Source organism: Hirundo rustica, chromosome 1, assembly GCF_015227805.2.
Source record: "Hirundo rustica isolate bHirRus1 chromosome 1, bHirRus1.pri.v3, whole genome shotgun sequence".
Lineage (NCBI taxonomy): Eukaryota > Metazoa > Chordata > Aves > Passeriformes > Hirundinidae > Hirundo > Hirundo rustica.
In genome coordinates, this window is record NC_053450.1 from 49,865,315 (window position 1) to 49,881,374 (window position 16,060).

At 38.8% G+C, this 16,060-nt stretch overlaps 1 protein-coding gene and 1 long non-coding RNA gene across 7 annotated transcripts in view; one reads left to right on the plus strand and one right to left on the minus strand.

Moving 5' to 3' along the window:
* Nucleotides 1-15,351, minus strand: part of MYOM1 (myomesin 1) — a 73,210-nt gene extending 57,859 nt beyond the window's left edge. For all 6 annotated transcript variants that reach the window (XM_040068069.2, XM_040067982.2, XM_058419282.1 and 3 more), the window contains exons 1-3: nt 15,209-15,351; nt 11,175-11,663; nt 3,125-3,262 (exon numbers count right to left, since the gene is read on the minus strand). In XM_040068069.2, the coding sequence (XP_039924003.1) occupies nt 3,125-3,262; nt 11,175-11,602 (566 nt within the window). In that variant the 5' untranslated portion in view covers nt 11,603-11,663; nt 15,209-15,351. The remainder of the gene's footprint in view (nt 1-3,124; nt 3,263-11,174; nt 11,664-15,208) is intronic.
* On the plus strand, nt 2,237-15,215 carry LOC120754571 (uncharacterized). Its single transcript, XR_005701484.2, has 3 exons — nt 2,237-2,370; nt 12,682-12,786; nt 15,056-15,215. It is a non-coding gene; the product is annotated as an uncharacterized LOC120754571 (long non-coding RNA).
* Nucleotides 15,352-16,060: the final 709 nt, after the last annotated feature.

The window sequence follows — 16,060 nt, forward strand, 5'->3', positions numbered from 1 at the left end:
AATGTGCTGTAAACTTAATTACATTTAACACCTGCTGAAAAGACTAAAAATCTTACTTAAGAGCATAAAGCTTTGACTACCCTCAAACTCAGCTTCCTGTGTTTCAATCTGCTTTAAGAGGATGATCCTTAAGAAATCAGTGGAATTATAGGTTCCCTCCACTTAGGCCCATTAGCTGTCCCCACAAATATCACCTGAAGCTGCAGATATATGGAGGTGATTTTTAAAAAACAATTTGGAAAAATCAGTATAATGAATATGAATATAGCTATCTACATTATTTTTAAATGCATTCATGGCATTTCTCTTCAAAAGCAAACTGATACTATTTCCTCCTTAATTACAGTAGTTAAGATCTCAGTAACTTCACAGTATGGACTGGTTTCTCAAAGCATTAAGCATCTTTTGGGAGCTGATGAATATCCTCTGACTAAAATAAAACTCATCCTAGTCATCTGCAGTTGTAATCCCTAGATGCTTTTGATCAACAGTGTTAAATACTTAGATTTGCTAATAATTTCTCCCTGTTATAATCTTCCCAGATCAAAGAGAAACGGTCTCTGAAATGACAAATACACTAAACCAGCAGACAGTATCATTTAAAACTTGATTTTAGAGTCAAGACTCAAGGGTTTCAGTAGAAAAATCATTTTCAAACAGATGCAACCAGATCCAACCCCAAATGACAATAATAATTTTAAGGGCATCTGCCATCTACAGTCCTCAGCATAGGCTTACAGTGATTGCAAATAGTTCCATGAGCCACATTCAACAACTTCAGCACTTATGGCATTACACCAATCTCTGGGTGCTTTATTTCTAAAATACTGTCTGCCTGTCCACAATTTTCTCTTGCAAGGATCAGCCCAGGTGTTTAAAAGGATCACTTGCAAAGTAAATAATCAGAGCAAAGTATTTTTTCTACAGCAGAACATGATGTTTCTGAAGTAGAACTATATAATGGAAATAGTGACACATTGCTGAAGGTCACCCAGCTCCAACAAACCCACAGAGAGATGACCTTTAAAAATAACTATTCCTTTTAACAGCTATCTGCCCATGGGAAACAACACATCAATTTCACCGGGGAATTTGGGAATGACATACAGCATGCACATGGTTCAATGGGCTTCAGCTGTTATCTTTCAAACAAAAATAAATATCTGACAGGAATGTGGCATGCAGCTTCCACAGTTTTGCCATGTGATCATGAGCATGATGCCAACAGTGAAGAGCTTAAACCAGATACCATTGCATGCCATGTTGAGTACTCAACAGTCATCATATGCTCTTTTTACCTAATTTTTAAAAATTTAAGAAGAAAAATCCCAAAACAAAATTAAAACTTTTTGGATCATTTCAGTGGCAGAAAAGCACACACAGCTTTCTGAATTGCCATAAGCAAAAAGTAAGATTCACACATACACCAAAAAAACACAAAAAACCCAAACCCAAACCAAAACAAACAAACAAAAAACCAACCACAAAAACAAACAAAAACCCCCCCATCGATGTAAGTAAGACTCCGACAATACCTTTTAATGTAGGATCCCAAATAGGACCCCAAAATATTTTAAAGACACAAATATATAAAGCTACACACCATCACATTGAGTTAGATATTACTGTATGCATAAAAAAATAAAATAAATTATTTCTTAATATTTGCTAGGATGTTAACATGATGTGTGAAGATCATAAGATTTAGAGGCCTGTAAAAAAGCTAAACACTAATCAACAGTTGTGCTTTTCAACTATTGCCCAATACTATAAATTTTACTTGTGTAGACTCAGGACACAATAAAAAGGGAGGATATTTGTGCTTGACGAGATGGGAGACAGATGATGGTGAACTGCAAATCTGCTACAGAAGTATAAACACTGCCTGAGATGCAAAAGTATTGAGAACATGTTATCTCAAGTTTTGCATGAGACTGTCACATTTTAATGTGTTTCTATCCCAGAAAATACAAATGAAACTCCAAAGAATTTTTTTTAAAAAATGCAGCAGTGTTTCTTAATGTTGGTTGGATCAAAGAGCAGTGAAACCAACATAGGAATGTACAAGGCATGAGAAAAAAATTACTCTGAGATAGTGGGAGGGAGTGAATAAAAACAAAACTACTGTTCTCATCACAAAAAAAATCACAAATGCTCAAAAGGCCAGAGCAATAACATCCTCCACTGACAAGCTGGAACTAAGTTCACGTGAAACCACAAGTTTGGATCTAAAGCAGAAGTGCCATTGGGTGTTGATTAAGCAGTAGACAGAAAAGCACTGACTCCCAGAAACAACTTGGAAGTGTCCCTTAAAAAATGCTGTGCTGCAGAGGAAAGACAAGTTGAAGGGAGGTTCCTGTTCAACTGCAGGTGGGCAAAATTTTTTTTTTCCTGGTTTCTAAGCAGGAAGCAGTTTTCCACACTACACCCCAATATGTATTGATCTGAACAAGTAACTATGCTGGAACTGCTGGAGCCTCTTACTAAAATCACTATGCCACACTCCAAAAAGGGCAGGGGAGCCTCTGTTGATGTTAGTTCGGGCTTCCACATAAAGTTCACATTCAGCTTTACTGAGAACACTGCTGCAGTAAGATGTCTTACAGCAGTAGTAACCATGCAATAAATACCACCAACAGAGATCAGTATGAATCATTACAATGGATTTGAGAAAGCATTTGGTTTCATTCCAGGTTTTGCCCGTGCCAGGACAAGACATTAGCACGTTGTTTCATTGTTTCTATGTTTAATGCTTGGCAAGAGATATTTGATTACAGAACAAGTCTTCAAACCAAAAGAATAAGCTAAATAATGTGGACAACATGCTTGTCAAGTTCCCAATAGGCAGGGTTCTAATTATATTTTCATTTCATAGAAAGTGGCCCTGACGATGTGTTCAAAACAAAGTCCAGACACATAGGTTCATTTGTCCTGGCTCTGGATGAACAATATCCAATTTTCTGCCAGTCAGTTGACTTCTCTTAGTCTTTTTATCACTCATGTGAAGTGCGAACTATCACCATAAGATCCACGAGTGTAAAGACAGATTAATAGGTTTGTTATTTTATGATTTGTTCATAAAATGTCAGAAATAAGATACCAAACAAAATGAAAATGAACATACCGTCCTGTGAATATAGGCACTGAGTAGTCTAAGGCTTCGTTCTCTTTGTCCTCTGATATCAAACTCTGTTTTGCTCTCTTTGCTTTGGGACTCATCTTATAGGATTGATCTTCTATCATTAAGTTGGAATTTTTCAGTCTGAAATAAAAAATTTTATTGTTAAAATCAGGAGGAAAAGCTGTTGAGAAGCATTCAAAAATACGATTAAAGTACTGACTTTTTTTGCTGTTTTGTTTTGTAATCAAGAATTTATAATTTTTAATAGCCATAGTTTCAGAATTATTAAACACATAACTTAGTGCACTTTTGACAGTCTCATCATTACAAACATACCACTTATGGCTCTTGATATTAAATCTAAATAGATAGAATAGACAATATATCTGGTAGCAATGTACTTTTAATACTTTTTGGTTTGGGACTCGGGGGGATAGTTTAAGTTTCCCTACAGAATTTTTAAATTCTGCATTGCTCAGAAACCAGTGTTGCCATTCCCACTGCTCTCCCATACCACTCCAATCCATTGGAGGAGAAGAGTTGAGTGAAGTAGCGCCACTCAACATAGCACAGTTAAATGGAGGATGACTGAAAAGGAGGAAGAGCTTCCCCCCTGTCCTCACCAGCCTAGGAAAGATTCTGAAGAGCATGAAGTATATTTGAGGTAATCACATTAGGTTAATTTTTAAAACAATTACAAATTGTCAACCAAGTTTGAAACATCTGGTCCTCCTTTGCCAAAGCAACCCATCTCTAATTCCCATATCTATGGAATATGCTAATTATTTGTCAGCCTTTTATAAATCCCCAAAGTGTCTATTCACCTTTCTCACAACATCACCACACAAAATCACATGTGAATCTGCTTCTGGTCTGGGTATTTATCCACACAGTATGAGCTCCCTGCTCACATGTGCAGATACAGGAGCAGAATGATGGTTTCTCAGCAAGGCTTGTTAGCCCTGACATGTGTCTCTCTCAGGGACAACCTGCTTCCCACACCCAGGATAGCTTACACTGGTGTCTACACAGCACACTGTACACTTATACCACAACCCATGCTAACACTGGGCCCCTGGGAATGTTACACATGCATAATGTAACATAATATTATATCCTTGGGCTAATGTTTTCCTTAGGCTGTATCCCTGCAAAAGTACCACCACCAACACACGAAGAGTGCTTAGTTTGCAAAATACGTGCTAGTAATCTATCCACTGAGACTGTGTGTGAGATAACACAGGTCTACTTCCATTCTCCCGTCTTTCCTTCCTTCATTTCTTTGTGTCCATCCCTTTGCCCAGGCTGCATTCTCTCCCTACCCAGTTCCTGCTAAATCAGTATCCCATTCTCTGTGTCTCTTACTGTTTTTCTTAATGTAATTGCTCTGTGCTCCCCAGGTGCCACCATCACCAAGCCAAGAGACACTCGGTACAGGGGGTAAAGGCAACTGTGCACTGCTTCTCCTTCCTTCCTCCTCTCCCTGTAACCTGTTTTCCATGCAAAAGAAGGCACAGCCAGAGAGGGATTGTGGCACACACCGCAAGGGCTTTCCAAGTCAGGCACCACTGGGTCAGCCAAGGCACAGACCACATCTACAGGAGAGAGATGCTGTGGGCGCTGGGTTTTGACACCAGGCACTGCCCAGGACAGCCAGGGACGGAGTACAAGAGAGGTAGATCCACATTCAGGGGCAGAAATCCAGCAGAAAACACTCGGCAACAGTCCAGACAGAGTAAAATAAAATGGAATAGACACATTGAAACGGGATGTGCAATGGACTTACTACTGGATTGGACAATGATGTGGTGCAATCACTTCAGCAAACCACAAAAGCACTGGGACCACTCATCAAATAAGTGATAAGAAACATCAAAGGCAGACTATTTTCATTATTTTTTTTAATTGAACTGGAGTCTGTAAGGAGCTGCAGATCTTTACTTAGCAGGTGACTTTTATTCCTGTCCTATTTAAAAATGGGTCAAACCTGGAATTTTGACTCTGACAGCCATTAGATTTCCTCAGAGCTTTAGGCTGAACCTTTTAGGGGGCCACTTGATTCTTCATTGTTTCTAGATCAAGAAGGATCACAGTAGCAACTGAACTTAAGTTAAAATGTCTAGAAGTTTCTATTTTCATAAATGTAGTTGAAATGTAGTGAAAATTTCAGCTCAGGCTGAAATTACAGCACTGTTAAATCCAGACCAACACAATATTCCTAAAGGAGAGTTTGGCATTGCAGTCAGTTTAGTTTTCATTTAAGGTCCAGATTACACACTCACACAGGGAATTAATGGGAAGCATAGTTCCCATCACTCCCTGCTAGGCATTTTTCCTGTATGGTAGTGGCGGTTTCCTATCTTTCACTTATATCTCTCTAAAATTATTTGAAAAGGCAAAAATAAATTGCTATAGGTTCTGTTTGTTTGGAGGCTGTTTTTTCACTCAAACACTCCAAGTGTTTGAAGTTGAATATCTCACCTTCATGACCATACCAGAGCACCCAGCTGGTGTTTTCAGAGGGATACCTACAGTCACTCCAAAATGTTCTTAAGAATTGCACTGCACAAACCAAGAAAATAGATTAATAAATTTGAAGCAGCAGAAAATGTTTCTGCTTTCTAAATTCTACCATTTGCTTCTGTTCTGGCAGAGCTAGATGGAGGCTATTAGGAACACATATTCAAATAGAGCTCTTTGCTTGAGAAAATAGGTTAAACACTATTCTACCATGAGATTTATTTCCCTGTCTTCCTGTGTTATTACTATTTCTTCCTGTGCAACACAAAAACAAAAACTTGCCTAAAACCATTATTTAGGTGGCCCAAAGGAGGACTGTGTTCCTTGAACCAGATTCTAAAATCTTGCCCTTTATTTTAAAACATTCCAACCTTTTACCTGATATGTGGAACAGAATCTCCCCAGAGGAGCAAGAGCAGGGTATCAGTGCTCTCTAGTTTCATAGGGAGGAACAGTACCATGACCTTTTAACATCTTTCAGCCTCATTTGATATGCCCAGCTAGCATATGTATATTTTTTTCCAGGTCAGATATTATCTTGTACTGGCTTATCAAGGTTGGTGACCTAAGCCTACTGTCCTTACTTCAGGGTGGTTTTCAGCATGTTAAAATATCAATGCCAACATTTTTCTAGTTTTTCATTAGAGCCACTGAGTTATAAAAGGCACAGGCATTGTTCTGTAGAGACATAAAAAATAGGTGCTATTAACTTTTCTCTCTAGCCTAACAGAAGAACTAAAGAAAACACTGTGCAAGGCATCTGCAACTCCCAAACAGATTCTTTGTTCTGTTTTGATGTCTTATTTTCAGAGAGAGAATATATTGGCATGGTCCTTGTTTCTGTGCCTGAAGGGACAGGTTTCCCACACTGCCCAAAGAGAGTAAGTGGGTGTAGAAATGTGCTCTGGAAGCAGACCACAATACCCTATTCTTTAGTTATTTCAATCCTGCGTGAAAAGGCACATATAAGCTCTTTTACACCTCTTCAAAGTCACTTATATCTTGTCCTAAGCAGAAGAAGATGATGGTATACACAATGGTTGCACCAGCTGTACCTGCTGGAGAAGCTCCACTGGCCACAAGGCCTTATCCAGGCTCTCTTTTTAGCAGCTGCTTCTTTCCTAATATGCAATATTTTAACTTAATGTTAATAGGAGATAGTGGATTGGCAAAGCCAGTTACAGGAAAGGAAAGGAAAAAAAAAAAAATTCAGACAAGAATTCTTTAAATTCAGCCTCTAAAAACAAGAAATGGTCTCTGGTGACTATATTAATTTTAAGTTGCTGAGAGTTTTGTCACAAGCCAAGGCACTATTGCTGGCAATATTCCCTAACACAGCTTCCACAACAATTTTATTTGAAGGGGAATTGTTTCCACAGAGCAGGTCTCATTAAAACAATTTCCATGCTTGGGTATGACATCTGGAAGCCAGCTTCTTAACCCTCACCTATAATAAACCAAAGGACGAGCAGGGCCAAGACCACGGTCTTCTCATGTTTCTGGTAGTTCATTATTTACTCCGCCTTGTCCTGATCCTGGTTACAGTGTTGCTCAGAAGAGCATTGGCAACCTGATCAATGGCAAGTGAGAAAGGCATCTCTCCTCTCTTTACTTGGTACACCTGAGCTGCGCCACATCTTTGCTGTTTTGCCTGACCTGCAAAATACATGCTAATGCCTGAGCCACGCCAGCAATTTCTGTTTTGCCTCTAAACAGGTGAATGGCCCTTTTGGTGGCAGATAATCTGCGACAAAATGGGATTACCTGACACTGCTAGACAGGAGAGTAACGCATGGAAAAGCAGCAAAAGTTTGAGCAAAGGCAAATCACTGGGCTTCCACAAAAAAGAGCTGAACGAGTTTAATCCAGCAGTCCTGTTTGACAGCCCTGTAGTGCTAAAAGCAGCTTTGGCAGATCTGACTCAAAGCTCCTCAGAAGCACACAGAGGATGGAGCGCTGCTGTGGAAGAAGGTTTTCCCAAAGGAGCCAACTTGCTCATGCTGGCAGCCCCCAAGGACTGGATGGGGAAGAGAATGGGTAGCCACAACATCGGGAGACACACAACCCTCATCTGTACAGAGCCTCAAGGGAAGCAGCACGTGTCACTTTTCCCGCCTCTGCTGAAGCCAAAGGAGAAGTGCTTGGCTAGAGACAGCCCCATGGCCTGGTGGGGAGGGCTGGGTGTGAAGAGGCAACCTCTACATGGTGAGATGCCCACTCTTTTGGTAGCCCAGAGGTTTGCACCTTTGGCCAACTGCAACCAGCAGAGCTGCAAGCTTCCATACTGGTTCTTGATTTTGCCAGTTTTCATTTCTCTCCTTGTACTTCCTCAAGCTGTTGTGGCGTGAAGAGGACTTGAAATGTGGGGGACAGGCCACCTGCACATTGAAAACTTTTTGTCCTGAAAAATCAAGCTATGGCTCCTTCAAACTGCCTGTGTTCTCACTCTGGGAATGTTTTCCACTCAATCAAGGCTTCAGTATCAGACAACTCGTTCTGGGTCAAGGTCTTGCAGTTTACCTAGTTCCTAGTCCTTCTCCATTGCTTTCCCCATGATAAATTCCTCACATAGCGCTAACTGCATGGCAACACCATTGCTTCATGAACACTTTTCTGTACTACAGAAAAGGATAAGATTTAAATTTTGCAAGAACAATAAATTTATCAGAAGCTACTTTAAATAAAAAAAAAGAAGTGACCAGAATAAAAACTTAGTATTTGAGTTTTTCTGCCAGGCTTAATAGGGTTTTTCTGCAAAACTATGTTCATTGTGCATAAATGCATATTTGATGGTAATATTCACTGATATGCAATCATCAATTGTTAGCTGAAAAATTTTGTCTGGATTTGATTTGTGTGGTTTCAAGCAAACACTGCTGTTGAGTTCATTTATATACAGCATTTCAATTCAAGGCCTTTTTTATTTCTAGAAAATTGGAAGATTTTTTTTTTTCCCCTACACCATTCTCCTCATATGGATGAAAACAGATAGTCTTTGATTTTCCTAATTTATTTGAGTAACAGTTGTTGTCTCCACATTGCCCCTTGAAGTATTTTGGGTTATCTGGGAAAGACAGTACAAATTTGGCAAGAATTCCTTCAAATTTGAACTACATTTAACTGTAAAATTGCATTATTTTTTCTGCTTTGCCTCTTGCAAATTGCAGGAATGTGGGCTGCAAAAAAGAAATAAATACCAATATAGAGGATTTATTAACCATAAACCCAAGTTAAATACTGAGATTTTCATTCAGAAATATTGTCTCCTGTGTTAATTAAGCTTTGTGTAAGAGAGCTTAGAATCATATATATATAATCTCCAGAGTCCTTGTCTTAGGTCGTAGCAATAAATTTTTCAAACCTCCAATACAATGACAGGATCACAGAAATAAAGAAGTTGCAGCTGAGACATTCTTATCTCTGAACAATCTATTGGCAAGTCTTGTACTACAGGGTATTGTATATGCAAATATGCCACTTTAAACCAAAAACTTATCTTGAGCAAAACCTCAGGAAACTTGGAAATGTTGTAAATTCTCTCTCAACAAAGCAATTTCATTTCCTTCAATGTTACAATGTTGACATTAGAGTTCTTCTTAATGAGAACGTACAGGTGTCAGAAGAAAATTGTGTGAAACTGAAATGCTTATAAACAGGACTCAGAAACAGGGGTTTTTAACAATCATTTTTTACAACTTAGAGTTCTTTTTTTGGAAACCTTTTCTTCAAGAAAAAGGAAGCTTTGGGTTAGGGTCGGCAACAGAGTGCAGGCACAGCTGCATTGCTGCAGAAATCTGGCATATCTTCCCCTACCAGCTCCACCTGGAAGCATAACCCTCAGTCCCACCACCTCCAGTTTTCTTCCCTTCATCAACAGATTATAAATGAAATTCCCACTGCTTTACTCAGTGGTTAATTATCTGCACAAGTAAAATTGTTTCAACAGCAAAGCCTGGATACAACCCAGCCTAAGACACTCAGATATAGAACCACAGAATCACGAAGAGCTCTAAGATCATCAGGTTCAACCAGTAACCCAGCACTGCCAAGCCCATCCTTGAATCATGTCCTTAAGCACCACATCCACACATTTTTGAACACTTCCAAGAATGATGATTCCACCATTTCCCTGCTCAGCCTATTCCAATACCAGACCACCCTTTCAGTCCTAACATCCAATCTAAACCTCCCCTAGTGCAACTTGAGGACATTTCCTCTCATCCTGTCTTGTTACCTATGAGCAGAGACCAACCCCTGCCTGGTTACACTCTCAGACAGTTGTAGACAGTGATAACGCCTCCACCAAGCATCCTTTTCTCCAGGCTAAAAACCTGTAGTTCCCTCAGCTGCTCCTTGTAAGACTTGTGCTCCACAACCTTCATCAGCTTTGGACACATTCCGGCAACTCAATGTCTTTCTTGTAGTGAGGAGTTAAGTAAAGCCATTCACCTGGGCTGTAACAGCCTGAGGTTCAGCTTCCGGAACAAACTCTGGCAAATAGAGATTGGACCCTGAGCTTCCTGAAAGCCAAGTGAAGGCAGAAATCACAAGGTATTGTTTACTGTAGTACATGTAATCTTTCTCTCACTGGTTTTGGCCAAGATTTTACCACTATCCAAAATCCTGGGAGGATATTCAGTTTTCAAAATTTAAATTTTCTGATGGACAAGTTTTGATCAGTTCTGCTAATAAGACAATTTTACATTTATATAACAGACAGCAGATGTTTTCAGCTATAATTTCTTGATTGTTTCCTCTATTGCTAACAGCTGCTCGAATCTTACTTTAATACTTCCCTAATTTCTGTAAATCTCTGAGATATATGTATACAAATAATATGAGGCTATTATAGCAAAAATATTCTGCTAATGTAATTGCTTGAGCAATACTTATTATCTTAAATTAAAAAAAAAAAAATTCCCATGAGAGCTAAGCATAGCTAATCTTCTCATGTAAGATGGACACTTCAGGTAATTTCTACTTTGGAAATAGTATGCCTCAACCAATATACAGTGTGAAATTTTCAGTTTCTTGAATCACTCAGCACAAAAGTGAAACTATTAGGCCAAAGAAGAATTAATCTTAAATGGACACACCAACTCAAACTTGCATGAAGAACTTTGAGTTCTTCAACTACTCCAACCTTACCAGATGACAGCTTCAATCCAAAGCTATTTCAACTCTTCATATTAGAGTCAGCTGTATTAATGTGGCTAAACAACTTGGAAGGAGAGGTAGCTCACGCCTAACCAGTTTGGAGTATGACTGTGTTACCATTCAGCCACATCAGCATTGCCCGGACTATTCTTATGACAGTCCAAGCATCACATATGGATTAGTCCAAAAAACTAAGCTGACCACAGTCCTTCCCATTGCCAAAGACAAGAGAAAACACCAGACCAGGAAAATACATTAACACCGAGTTATAGAGGAACATTATGTGGATGAGGAGGAGAGTTTTGCCGTTGTTTTCAATGGGAAGCAGTTGGACATTTTTGTACCAGAATGCTGTTTCAAAGAAGGATTTGCTTACCCAACACTGTAGGCTTCAGATCCCAGCCTGTAGGCTGCAGCCAGCTTGTTGATGGACTCAGATGCATGGCTGTAGGCAGCTGAGCTGGTGCTGAGGGACTCAGAGTCCAGGCTGTAGGCAGCGGATCTCTTACTCTGCGCAGCAGAGCGGTCGTAGGCAGCGGATCCATAGCTGTAGGCTGCCGACTCGAGGTCGTAGGCTGAAGAGCCATGGCTGTAAGCTGCTGAGGAGTCAAGGCTGAAGCCTGCTGCAGAGGAGTGGCGATAGGCTGCGGAGCCCCTGGCATAAGCTGCAGATCCTTGAGCATAGACAGCAGACTTGCTCTTTGTCTCCTTTTGGTACTGGCTCACAGTGGACGACAGCGCTTTGTGGCGGTACGCACGGTCATAGTGCTCGTGGTGTCTTTGGTAGAACGGTAAAGACATCATGGGTGCCTTCAAATTTTGGGTTTCACTGCACTCTTCTGAGCGTAAATAAACAGGATAACGTCTGAAAAAGAAAAGGTCAAACATAAGGACTATTGTCAAGGAAACTCCTGAGTTAGCATACAAATAATACCCAGCTTCACACAAACTAACGCTGAACTTGAAAAATGCAATGCAATGAATTTAGACATATCTTTTTATGATGTGATTTAGACTTTCAGAGAGGTTCATATTCAGGTTTCTAGATGCTTACGTCACCAGCCGTGACCAGAAACCTTTGCACTGTTGTGTCTGTTCATTTCTGGTTGGCTCCCTGCTACTGCAAACTATTCAAGTTTTATGTGCTCACTTATTACTGCAAACTAATGAAACTCTGTGTGCCTGGCTTCTTCAGAGATAGTATAAATAATTTTGTTCAATTACAGTAGAGATAATAAAGCAATAAATTATTTTTAAAGGTATGAGCAAATCCATAAAAGCTGAAACAAAAATACATCGACATTTCATTTATTTTTGTAATCCAATTTTCAGATTGAATTTAATGTTCCATTTATTATTACAATAGTGAATTAAATCACTAAGATTGAGAAGGATGTCAGTTTTTCTTTAAATGTGTATTAGAGTGAATTTTTTGTATGGGATAACACAGTTCAATTTAAAAGGGCCTATTGTGCACTATACTTTTACAGGGACCCAGTCTGTATGCAGTGGATAAAATAATATCATGCTCCTCAATCCAAATCCTTTTCTTTTAACCTAAAATACCATGTTCAAGATTGCCAAGACCCTTCCTCCAGATGACAGACCCATTTAAGTTTTAATTTGCATATCATTGGTTAATTGTCTTGTAGTCATTTGTAGTGCAAATTTTGATCAGGTGAGTGGTAGCTCCCCTCTCAAAATGGGATGAAAAGTTGAGTGCAGAAATAATTTCCCTTTTTTGTTTGTTAATTTTAAAACCAGCAGTTCAGTCATTATTTTGCTTTTTTATTTTGCTGTTGTTATAACTGTTTTTTTCTACTTTGACATGCAAACTTGCCCCAAGTAATTCATACAATGACCTTTCTTTCTCTGTCTTCTAGGCTCACATGGCTACTAGGATTGTCCCTCAAAAGGTACCTGATTAGTAACAGAAATGAGCTGCAATAAGGAAATGTTAACAAGGATTTAAAGATCCAAAAACAACGGTGAGAGGTGTTTGTTATTGTTTCGGGGGTTTTTTTAGTATCAATTACAGCAGTAGGAAATTTCTTCTGCTTCGTGTTTTCTTCATATTAATGAAAAACTATTTAATGTTTGGACATAAAATACACTTACAGAACTGGAGAGCAATCATGACTTCATGAAAGTCTAGATACTCAATTTGGGTTGTCCTGCAAAGGGTCAGGAGCTGGTCTTTGATGATCCTTGTGGATCCCTTCCATCTCAGATTGTGATTCTCTGATTTTTCCCTGGTCTTTATGGTCCCTAGTTTTAATTCCTTAGCTTTTCCTTTAGTATTTGGTTTTGATAGCAGGTCAACAAATTTCAAACTTTTCTCTTTGATAACTGCTGAGGTAGTCATCCTAATCAAGGGCTGTCAAAATATTAATTCCGCCCTTCCCCCCCCCCCCCCCAAAAAAAAAAAAAAAACAAAACAAAGCAACCGACCAAACCCAACAAAAACCAAAAATAAAGAGGAAAACTTCCTCATATTTTAGGGATTTCACAAAAGAGATGCCCTTTGTAGGATAACTGAATTGATCTTTTAGTTGCAGGAAGTCAACAAGGAAGAAACTTATTCAGAAACTTTTTATGCAAAAGAAATTGCTGATATCCTGACCACAGTGAAACTGGGACTTCAAGTAGATGAGATTATGTATTTACTTTTTTTTTTTAATCTGAGGAAGAAGGAGAAATGGAAAAGAGTGTTAGGCCATTGGTCTCTATGGCAAAAACGGATGTTCCTTTTCAACTTCCTTACTCCTAATGCTGGTTATTTCATGTCAGTCTAAAAGAATGCAATTATTCTGTCTAGAATCCTTGTTTCTAATACCTGCCAGAATTTTGTGTGTTGTTACTTATTTCACTTTATAGCTACTGGTAGTATGTAGTTTCTCTTAATTTCCCTAGTTGTAGAAGATTTATTTTCTTAATTTTTCTTCATTGCCTTCCTCTTCCAGCTCTTCAGAGCTGTGTTTAGGACTTGTAAGTCATTGTGATCACTGCCTAGGAAGTTAAAGGCATACAGAAGAATATTGTCTTGCACACCAAAAGGGAAGGAACATGAGAATATCCTGTTTTCCTTCTGCAGAGTACTATGGCTTATCTTCACCAGCTTTATTTGAAGTGTTGGCTGGCTTCATCATTCATACAACAGCCACAGTGCTAACAGGCACTCAGCTCAGGCATTCTCACAGCCTTCCAGGCTTCAAAGTATGGAAGGTGATCCACAAGTATGAAGCACTTCATGTGTTGCCCATTAAGAAATTAAATGAGGCATTTAATTTACATTTTATCAGGCCAAAAGAACAAGTTAAAATGTACAAAGGAAACATTTTTCTTCCACAGATGAAAGGTCTGGATCTCACTGTCCTCAGGAGTTAAAGTCTATGATAGGAATAAGGACTATGAAAGCAGGACACTGAGAACAGTCAGCTCTCCTAGTTCAAATCAAAGACCAACACTGACTCACATCACATAAAAGGAAACTCCTTTCATAGGTATTTTATCACACTGTGAGTTATGTTTTATATTTCCTCTGAAACATCATGGATTGCTCACAGGCCAGCATAAGCTGGTTACATTAGCCTGATCAGATACAGTAGTGTGATGCTATCATAACTCAGAAACTTCCAAGGACTTTGCTCCTATCTGGAACACTGCCTGATTATCAGATGGACTCCCATCTCTTAAGTTTTATCTGTGCTACCTGCACCCACTTAGTCTGTGTGCACTAACCAGCACCTCTCAGTGAAAGGGCAACACTCCCTCTCAAGATCAGTGTAGCAATTCAGAGCTTGGCCTAAATATATTAGTGGCCATAGTTAGATGAATTTGCAAGTTTTTGAGCTGCATTTTAGCAGCTGTTGAACTGAGTATTTAAAATATCTACTGAGCAGACAGACAGTTCTTCACTTGTCCATAGTTCATAGCTACACTTTAAAGGAAGTTATTTTGCTGGCATTACCTCTTGTGCTGTTTATCAGTCTGTGTAATTCTTTAAAGATCTATTCCATCAATCAATGAAAATAGTGGAAAAGATTAAAAAAAGAAACTCTTGTAAGCAGAGAAAAGATAACATCCTATGCAACAAGAAAATATTTGTTATTTAAACACTCTCAAAGCCCACAGTAGATTACATGACAAACTCCTCCTGTATCTCAGTAACCCATGCTTCATTTAAGAGTGCTGTGACAATATGCAAAGATAGCTGAGTGAAAATAAGAGCCCCTGCACTACTTTCTTTTGTTTCAGAGCTGAACCTTCAGCTGTCTTCAATTCACATCCACAAATCCCTCAACTGCTGAGCTAAGAAGAATAAAGGGACCTACTATCAACTTGACATTACAGATTCAGATTAAAAATAATTGAACACATAAAACCTTCCGGAGTACAAAAACCACTTACCAGGATCCAAACGAATGGCAGCAAATGGAAGAGCTCCCAAGTGAATAAATAGCACAAAAATACAGCAACAATGAAGCCAGCAAAGAAAGTAGTTAGGACGAGGGTAAGGACTGGACTTCAAGGTCCAGAACAAAAATAATGCCTGCAGTCAGTGGAATGTCAGAGCCCCAGTCCAGACCTTTTATGGCCAGGGGGATGCTATAAATATAGCATCGAAGAGGGAGAGAGACAGATACCGATACCCTGTACTATCTCTGTGCAAAGACATGATGACGGCAGCCTCAAACTAAAGGAGATACAGAGTTTTCCCTTTAAAATATCCTCACTAAATTCTGCATAAAATCAGCATTCCACTTCAAAATTATTACTAGGATTATTTTCCTTAGTTAAAACAGATTTAGGAGGAGAGAAAAAAAAGTTGTGTCGTGAACCAGAAACTAGGAAAGATCAATCCCTGTATTGACCTTTGCTATGGTACAAGAATATGAACATATTTTATTAGGTCCTTTTTTTTAATGCCAAGCCACATATATAAATAATATAAATATTTCAGCTTAATGACAGACAATCTATCAAGACTCTCTAAAGTCATATGAGTTACATTTCAATAGAAATGCATTTTCTTTGTTCTGTTGACAGTGTTACTTTTTAAATCATCTTTAAGATAAAATACTAAATTAAGAACATGACCTCATGAGGCATTTAAGTAGATATAAACAAAGCATCTCTAAAATACAACTTTTTGTTTCTAAATTAAAGAGTATTACCTCTAGGAATAATTAAATGGGCTTGTCTTCTTTCATCTTGGTCACAGCATTCTGGCACAAAAATGAGTAATCAGCGTGGCTGAAT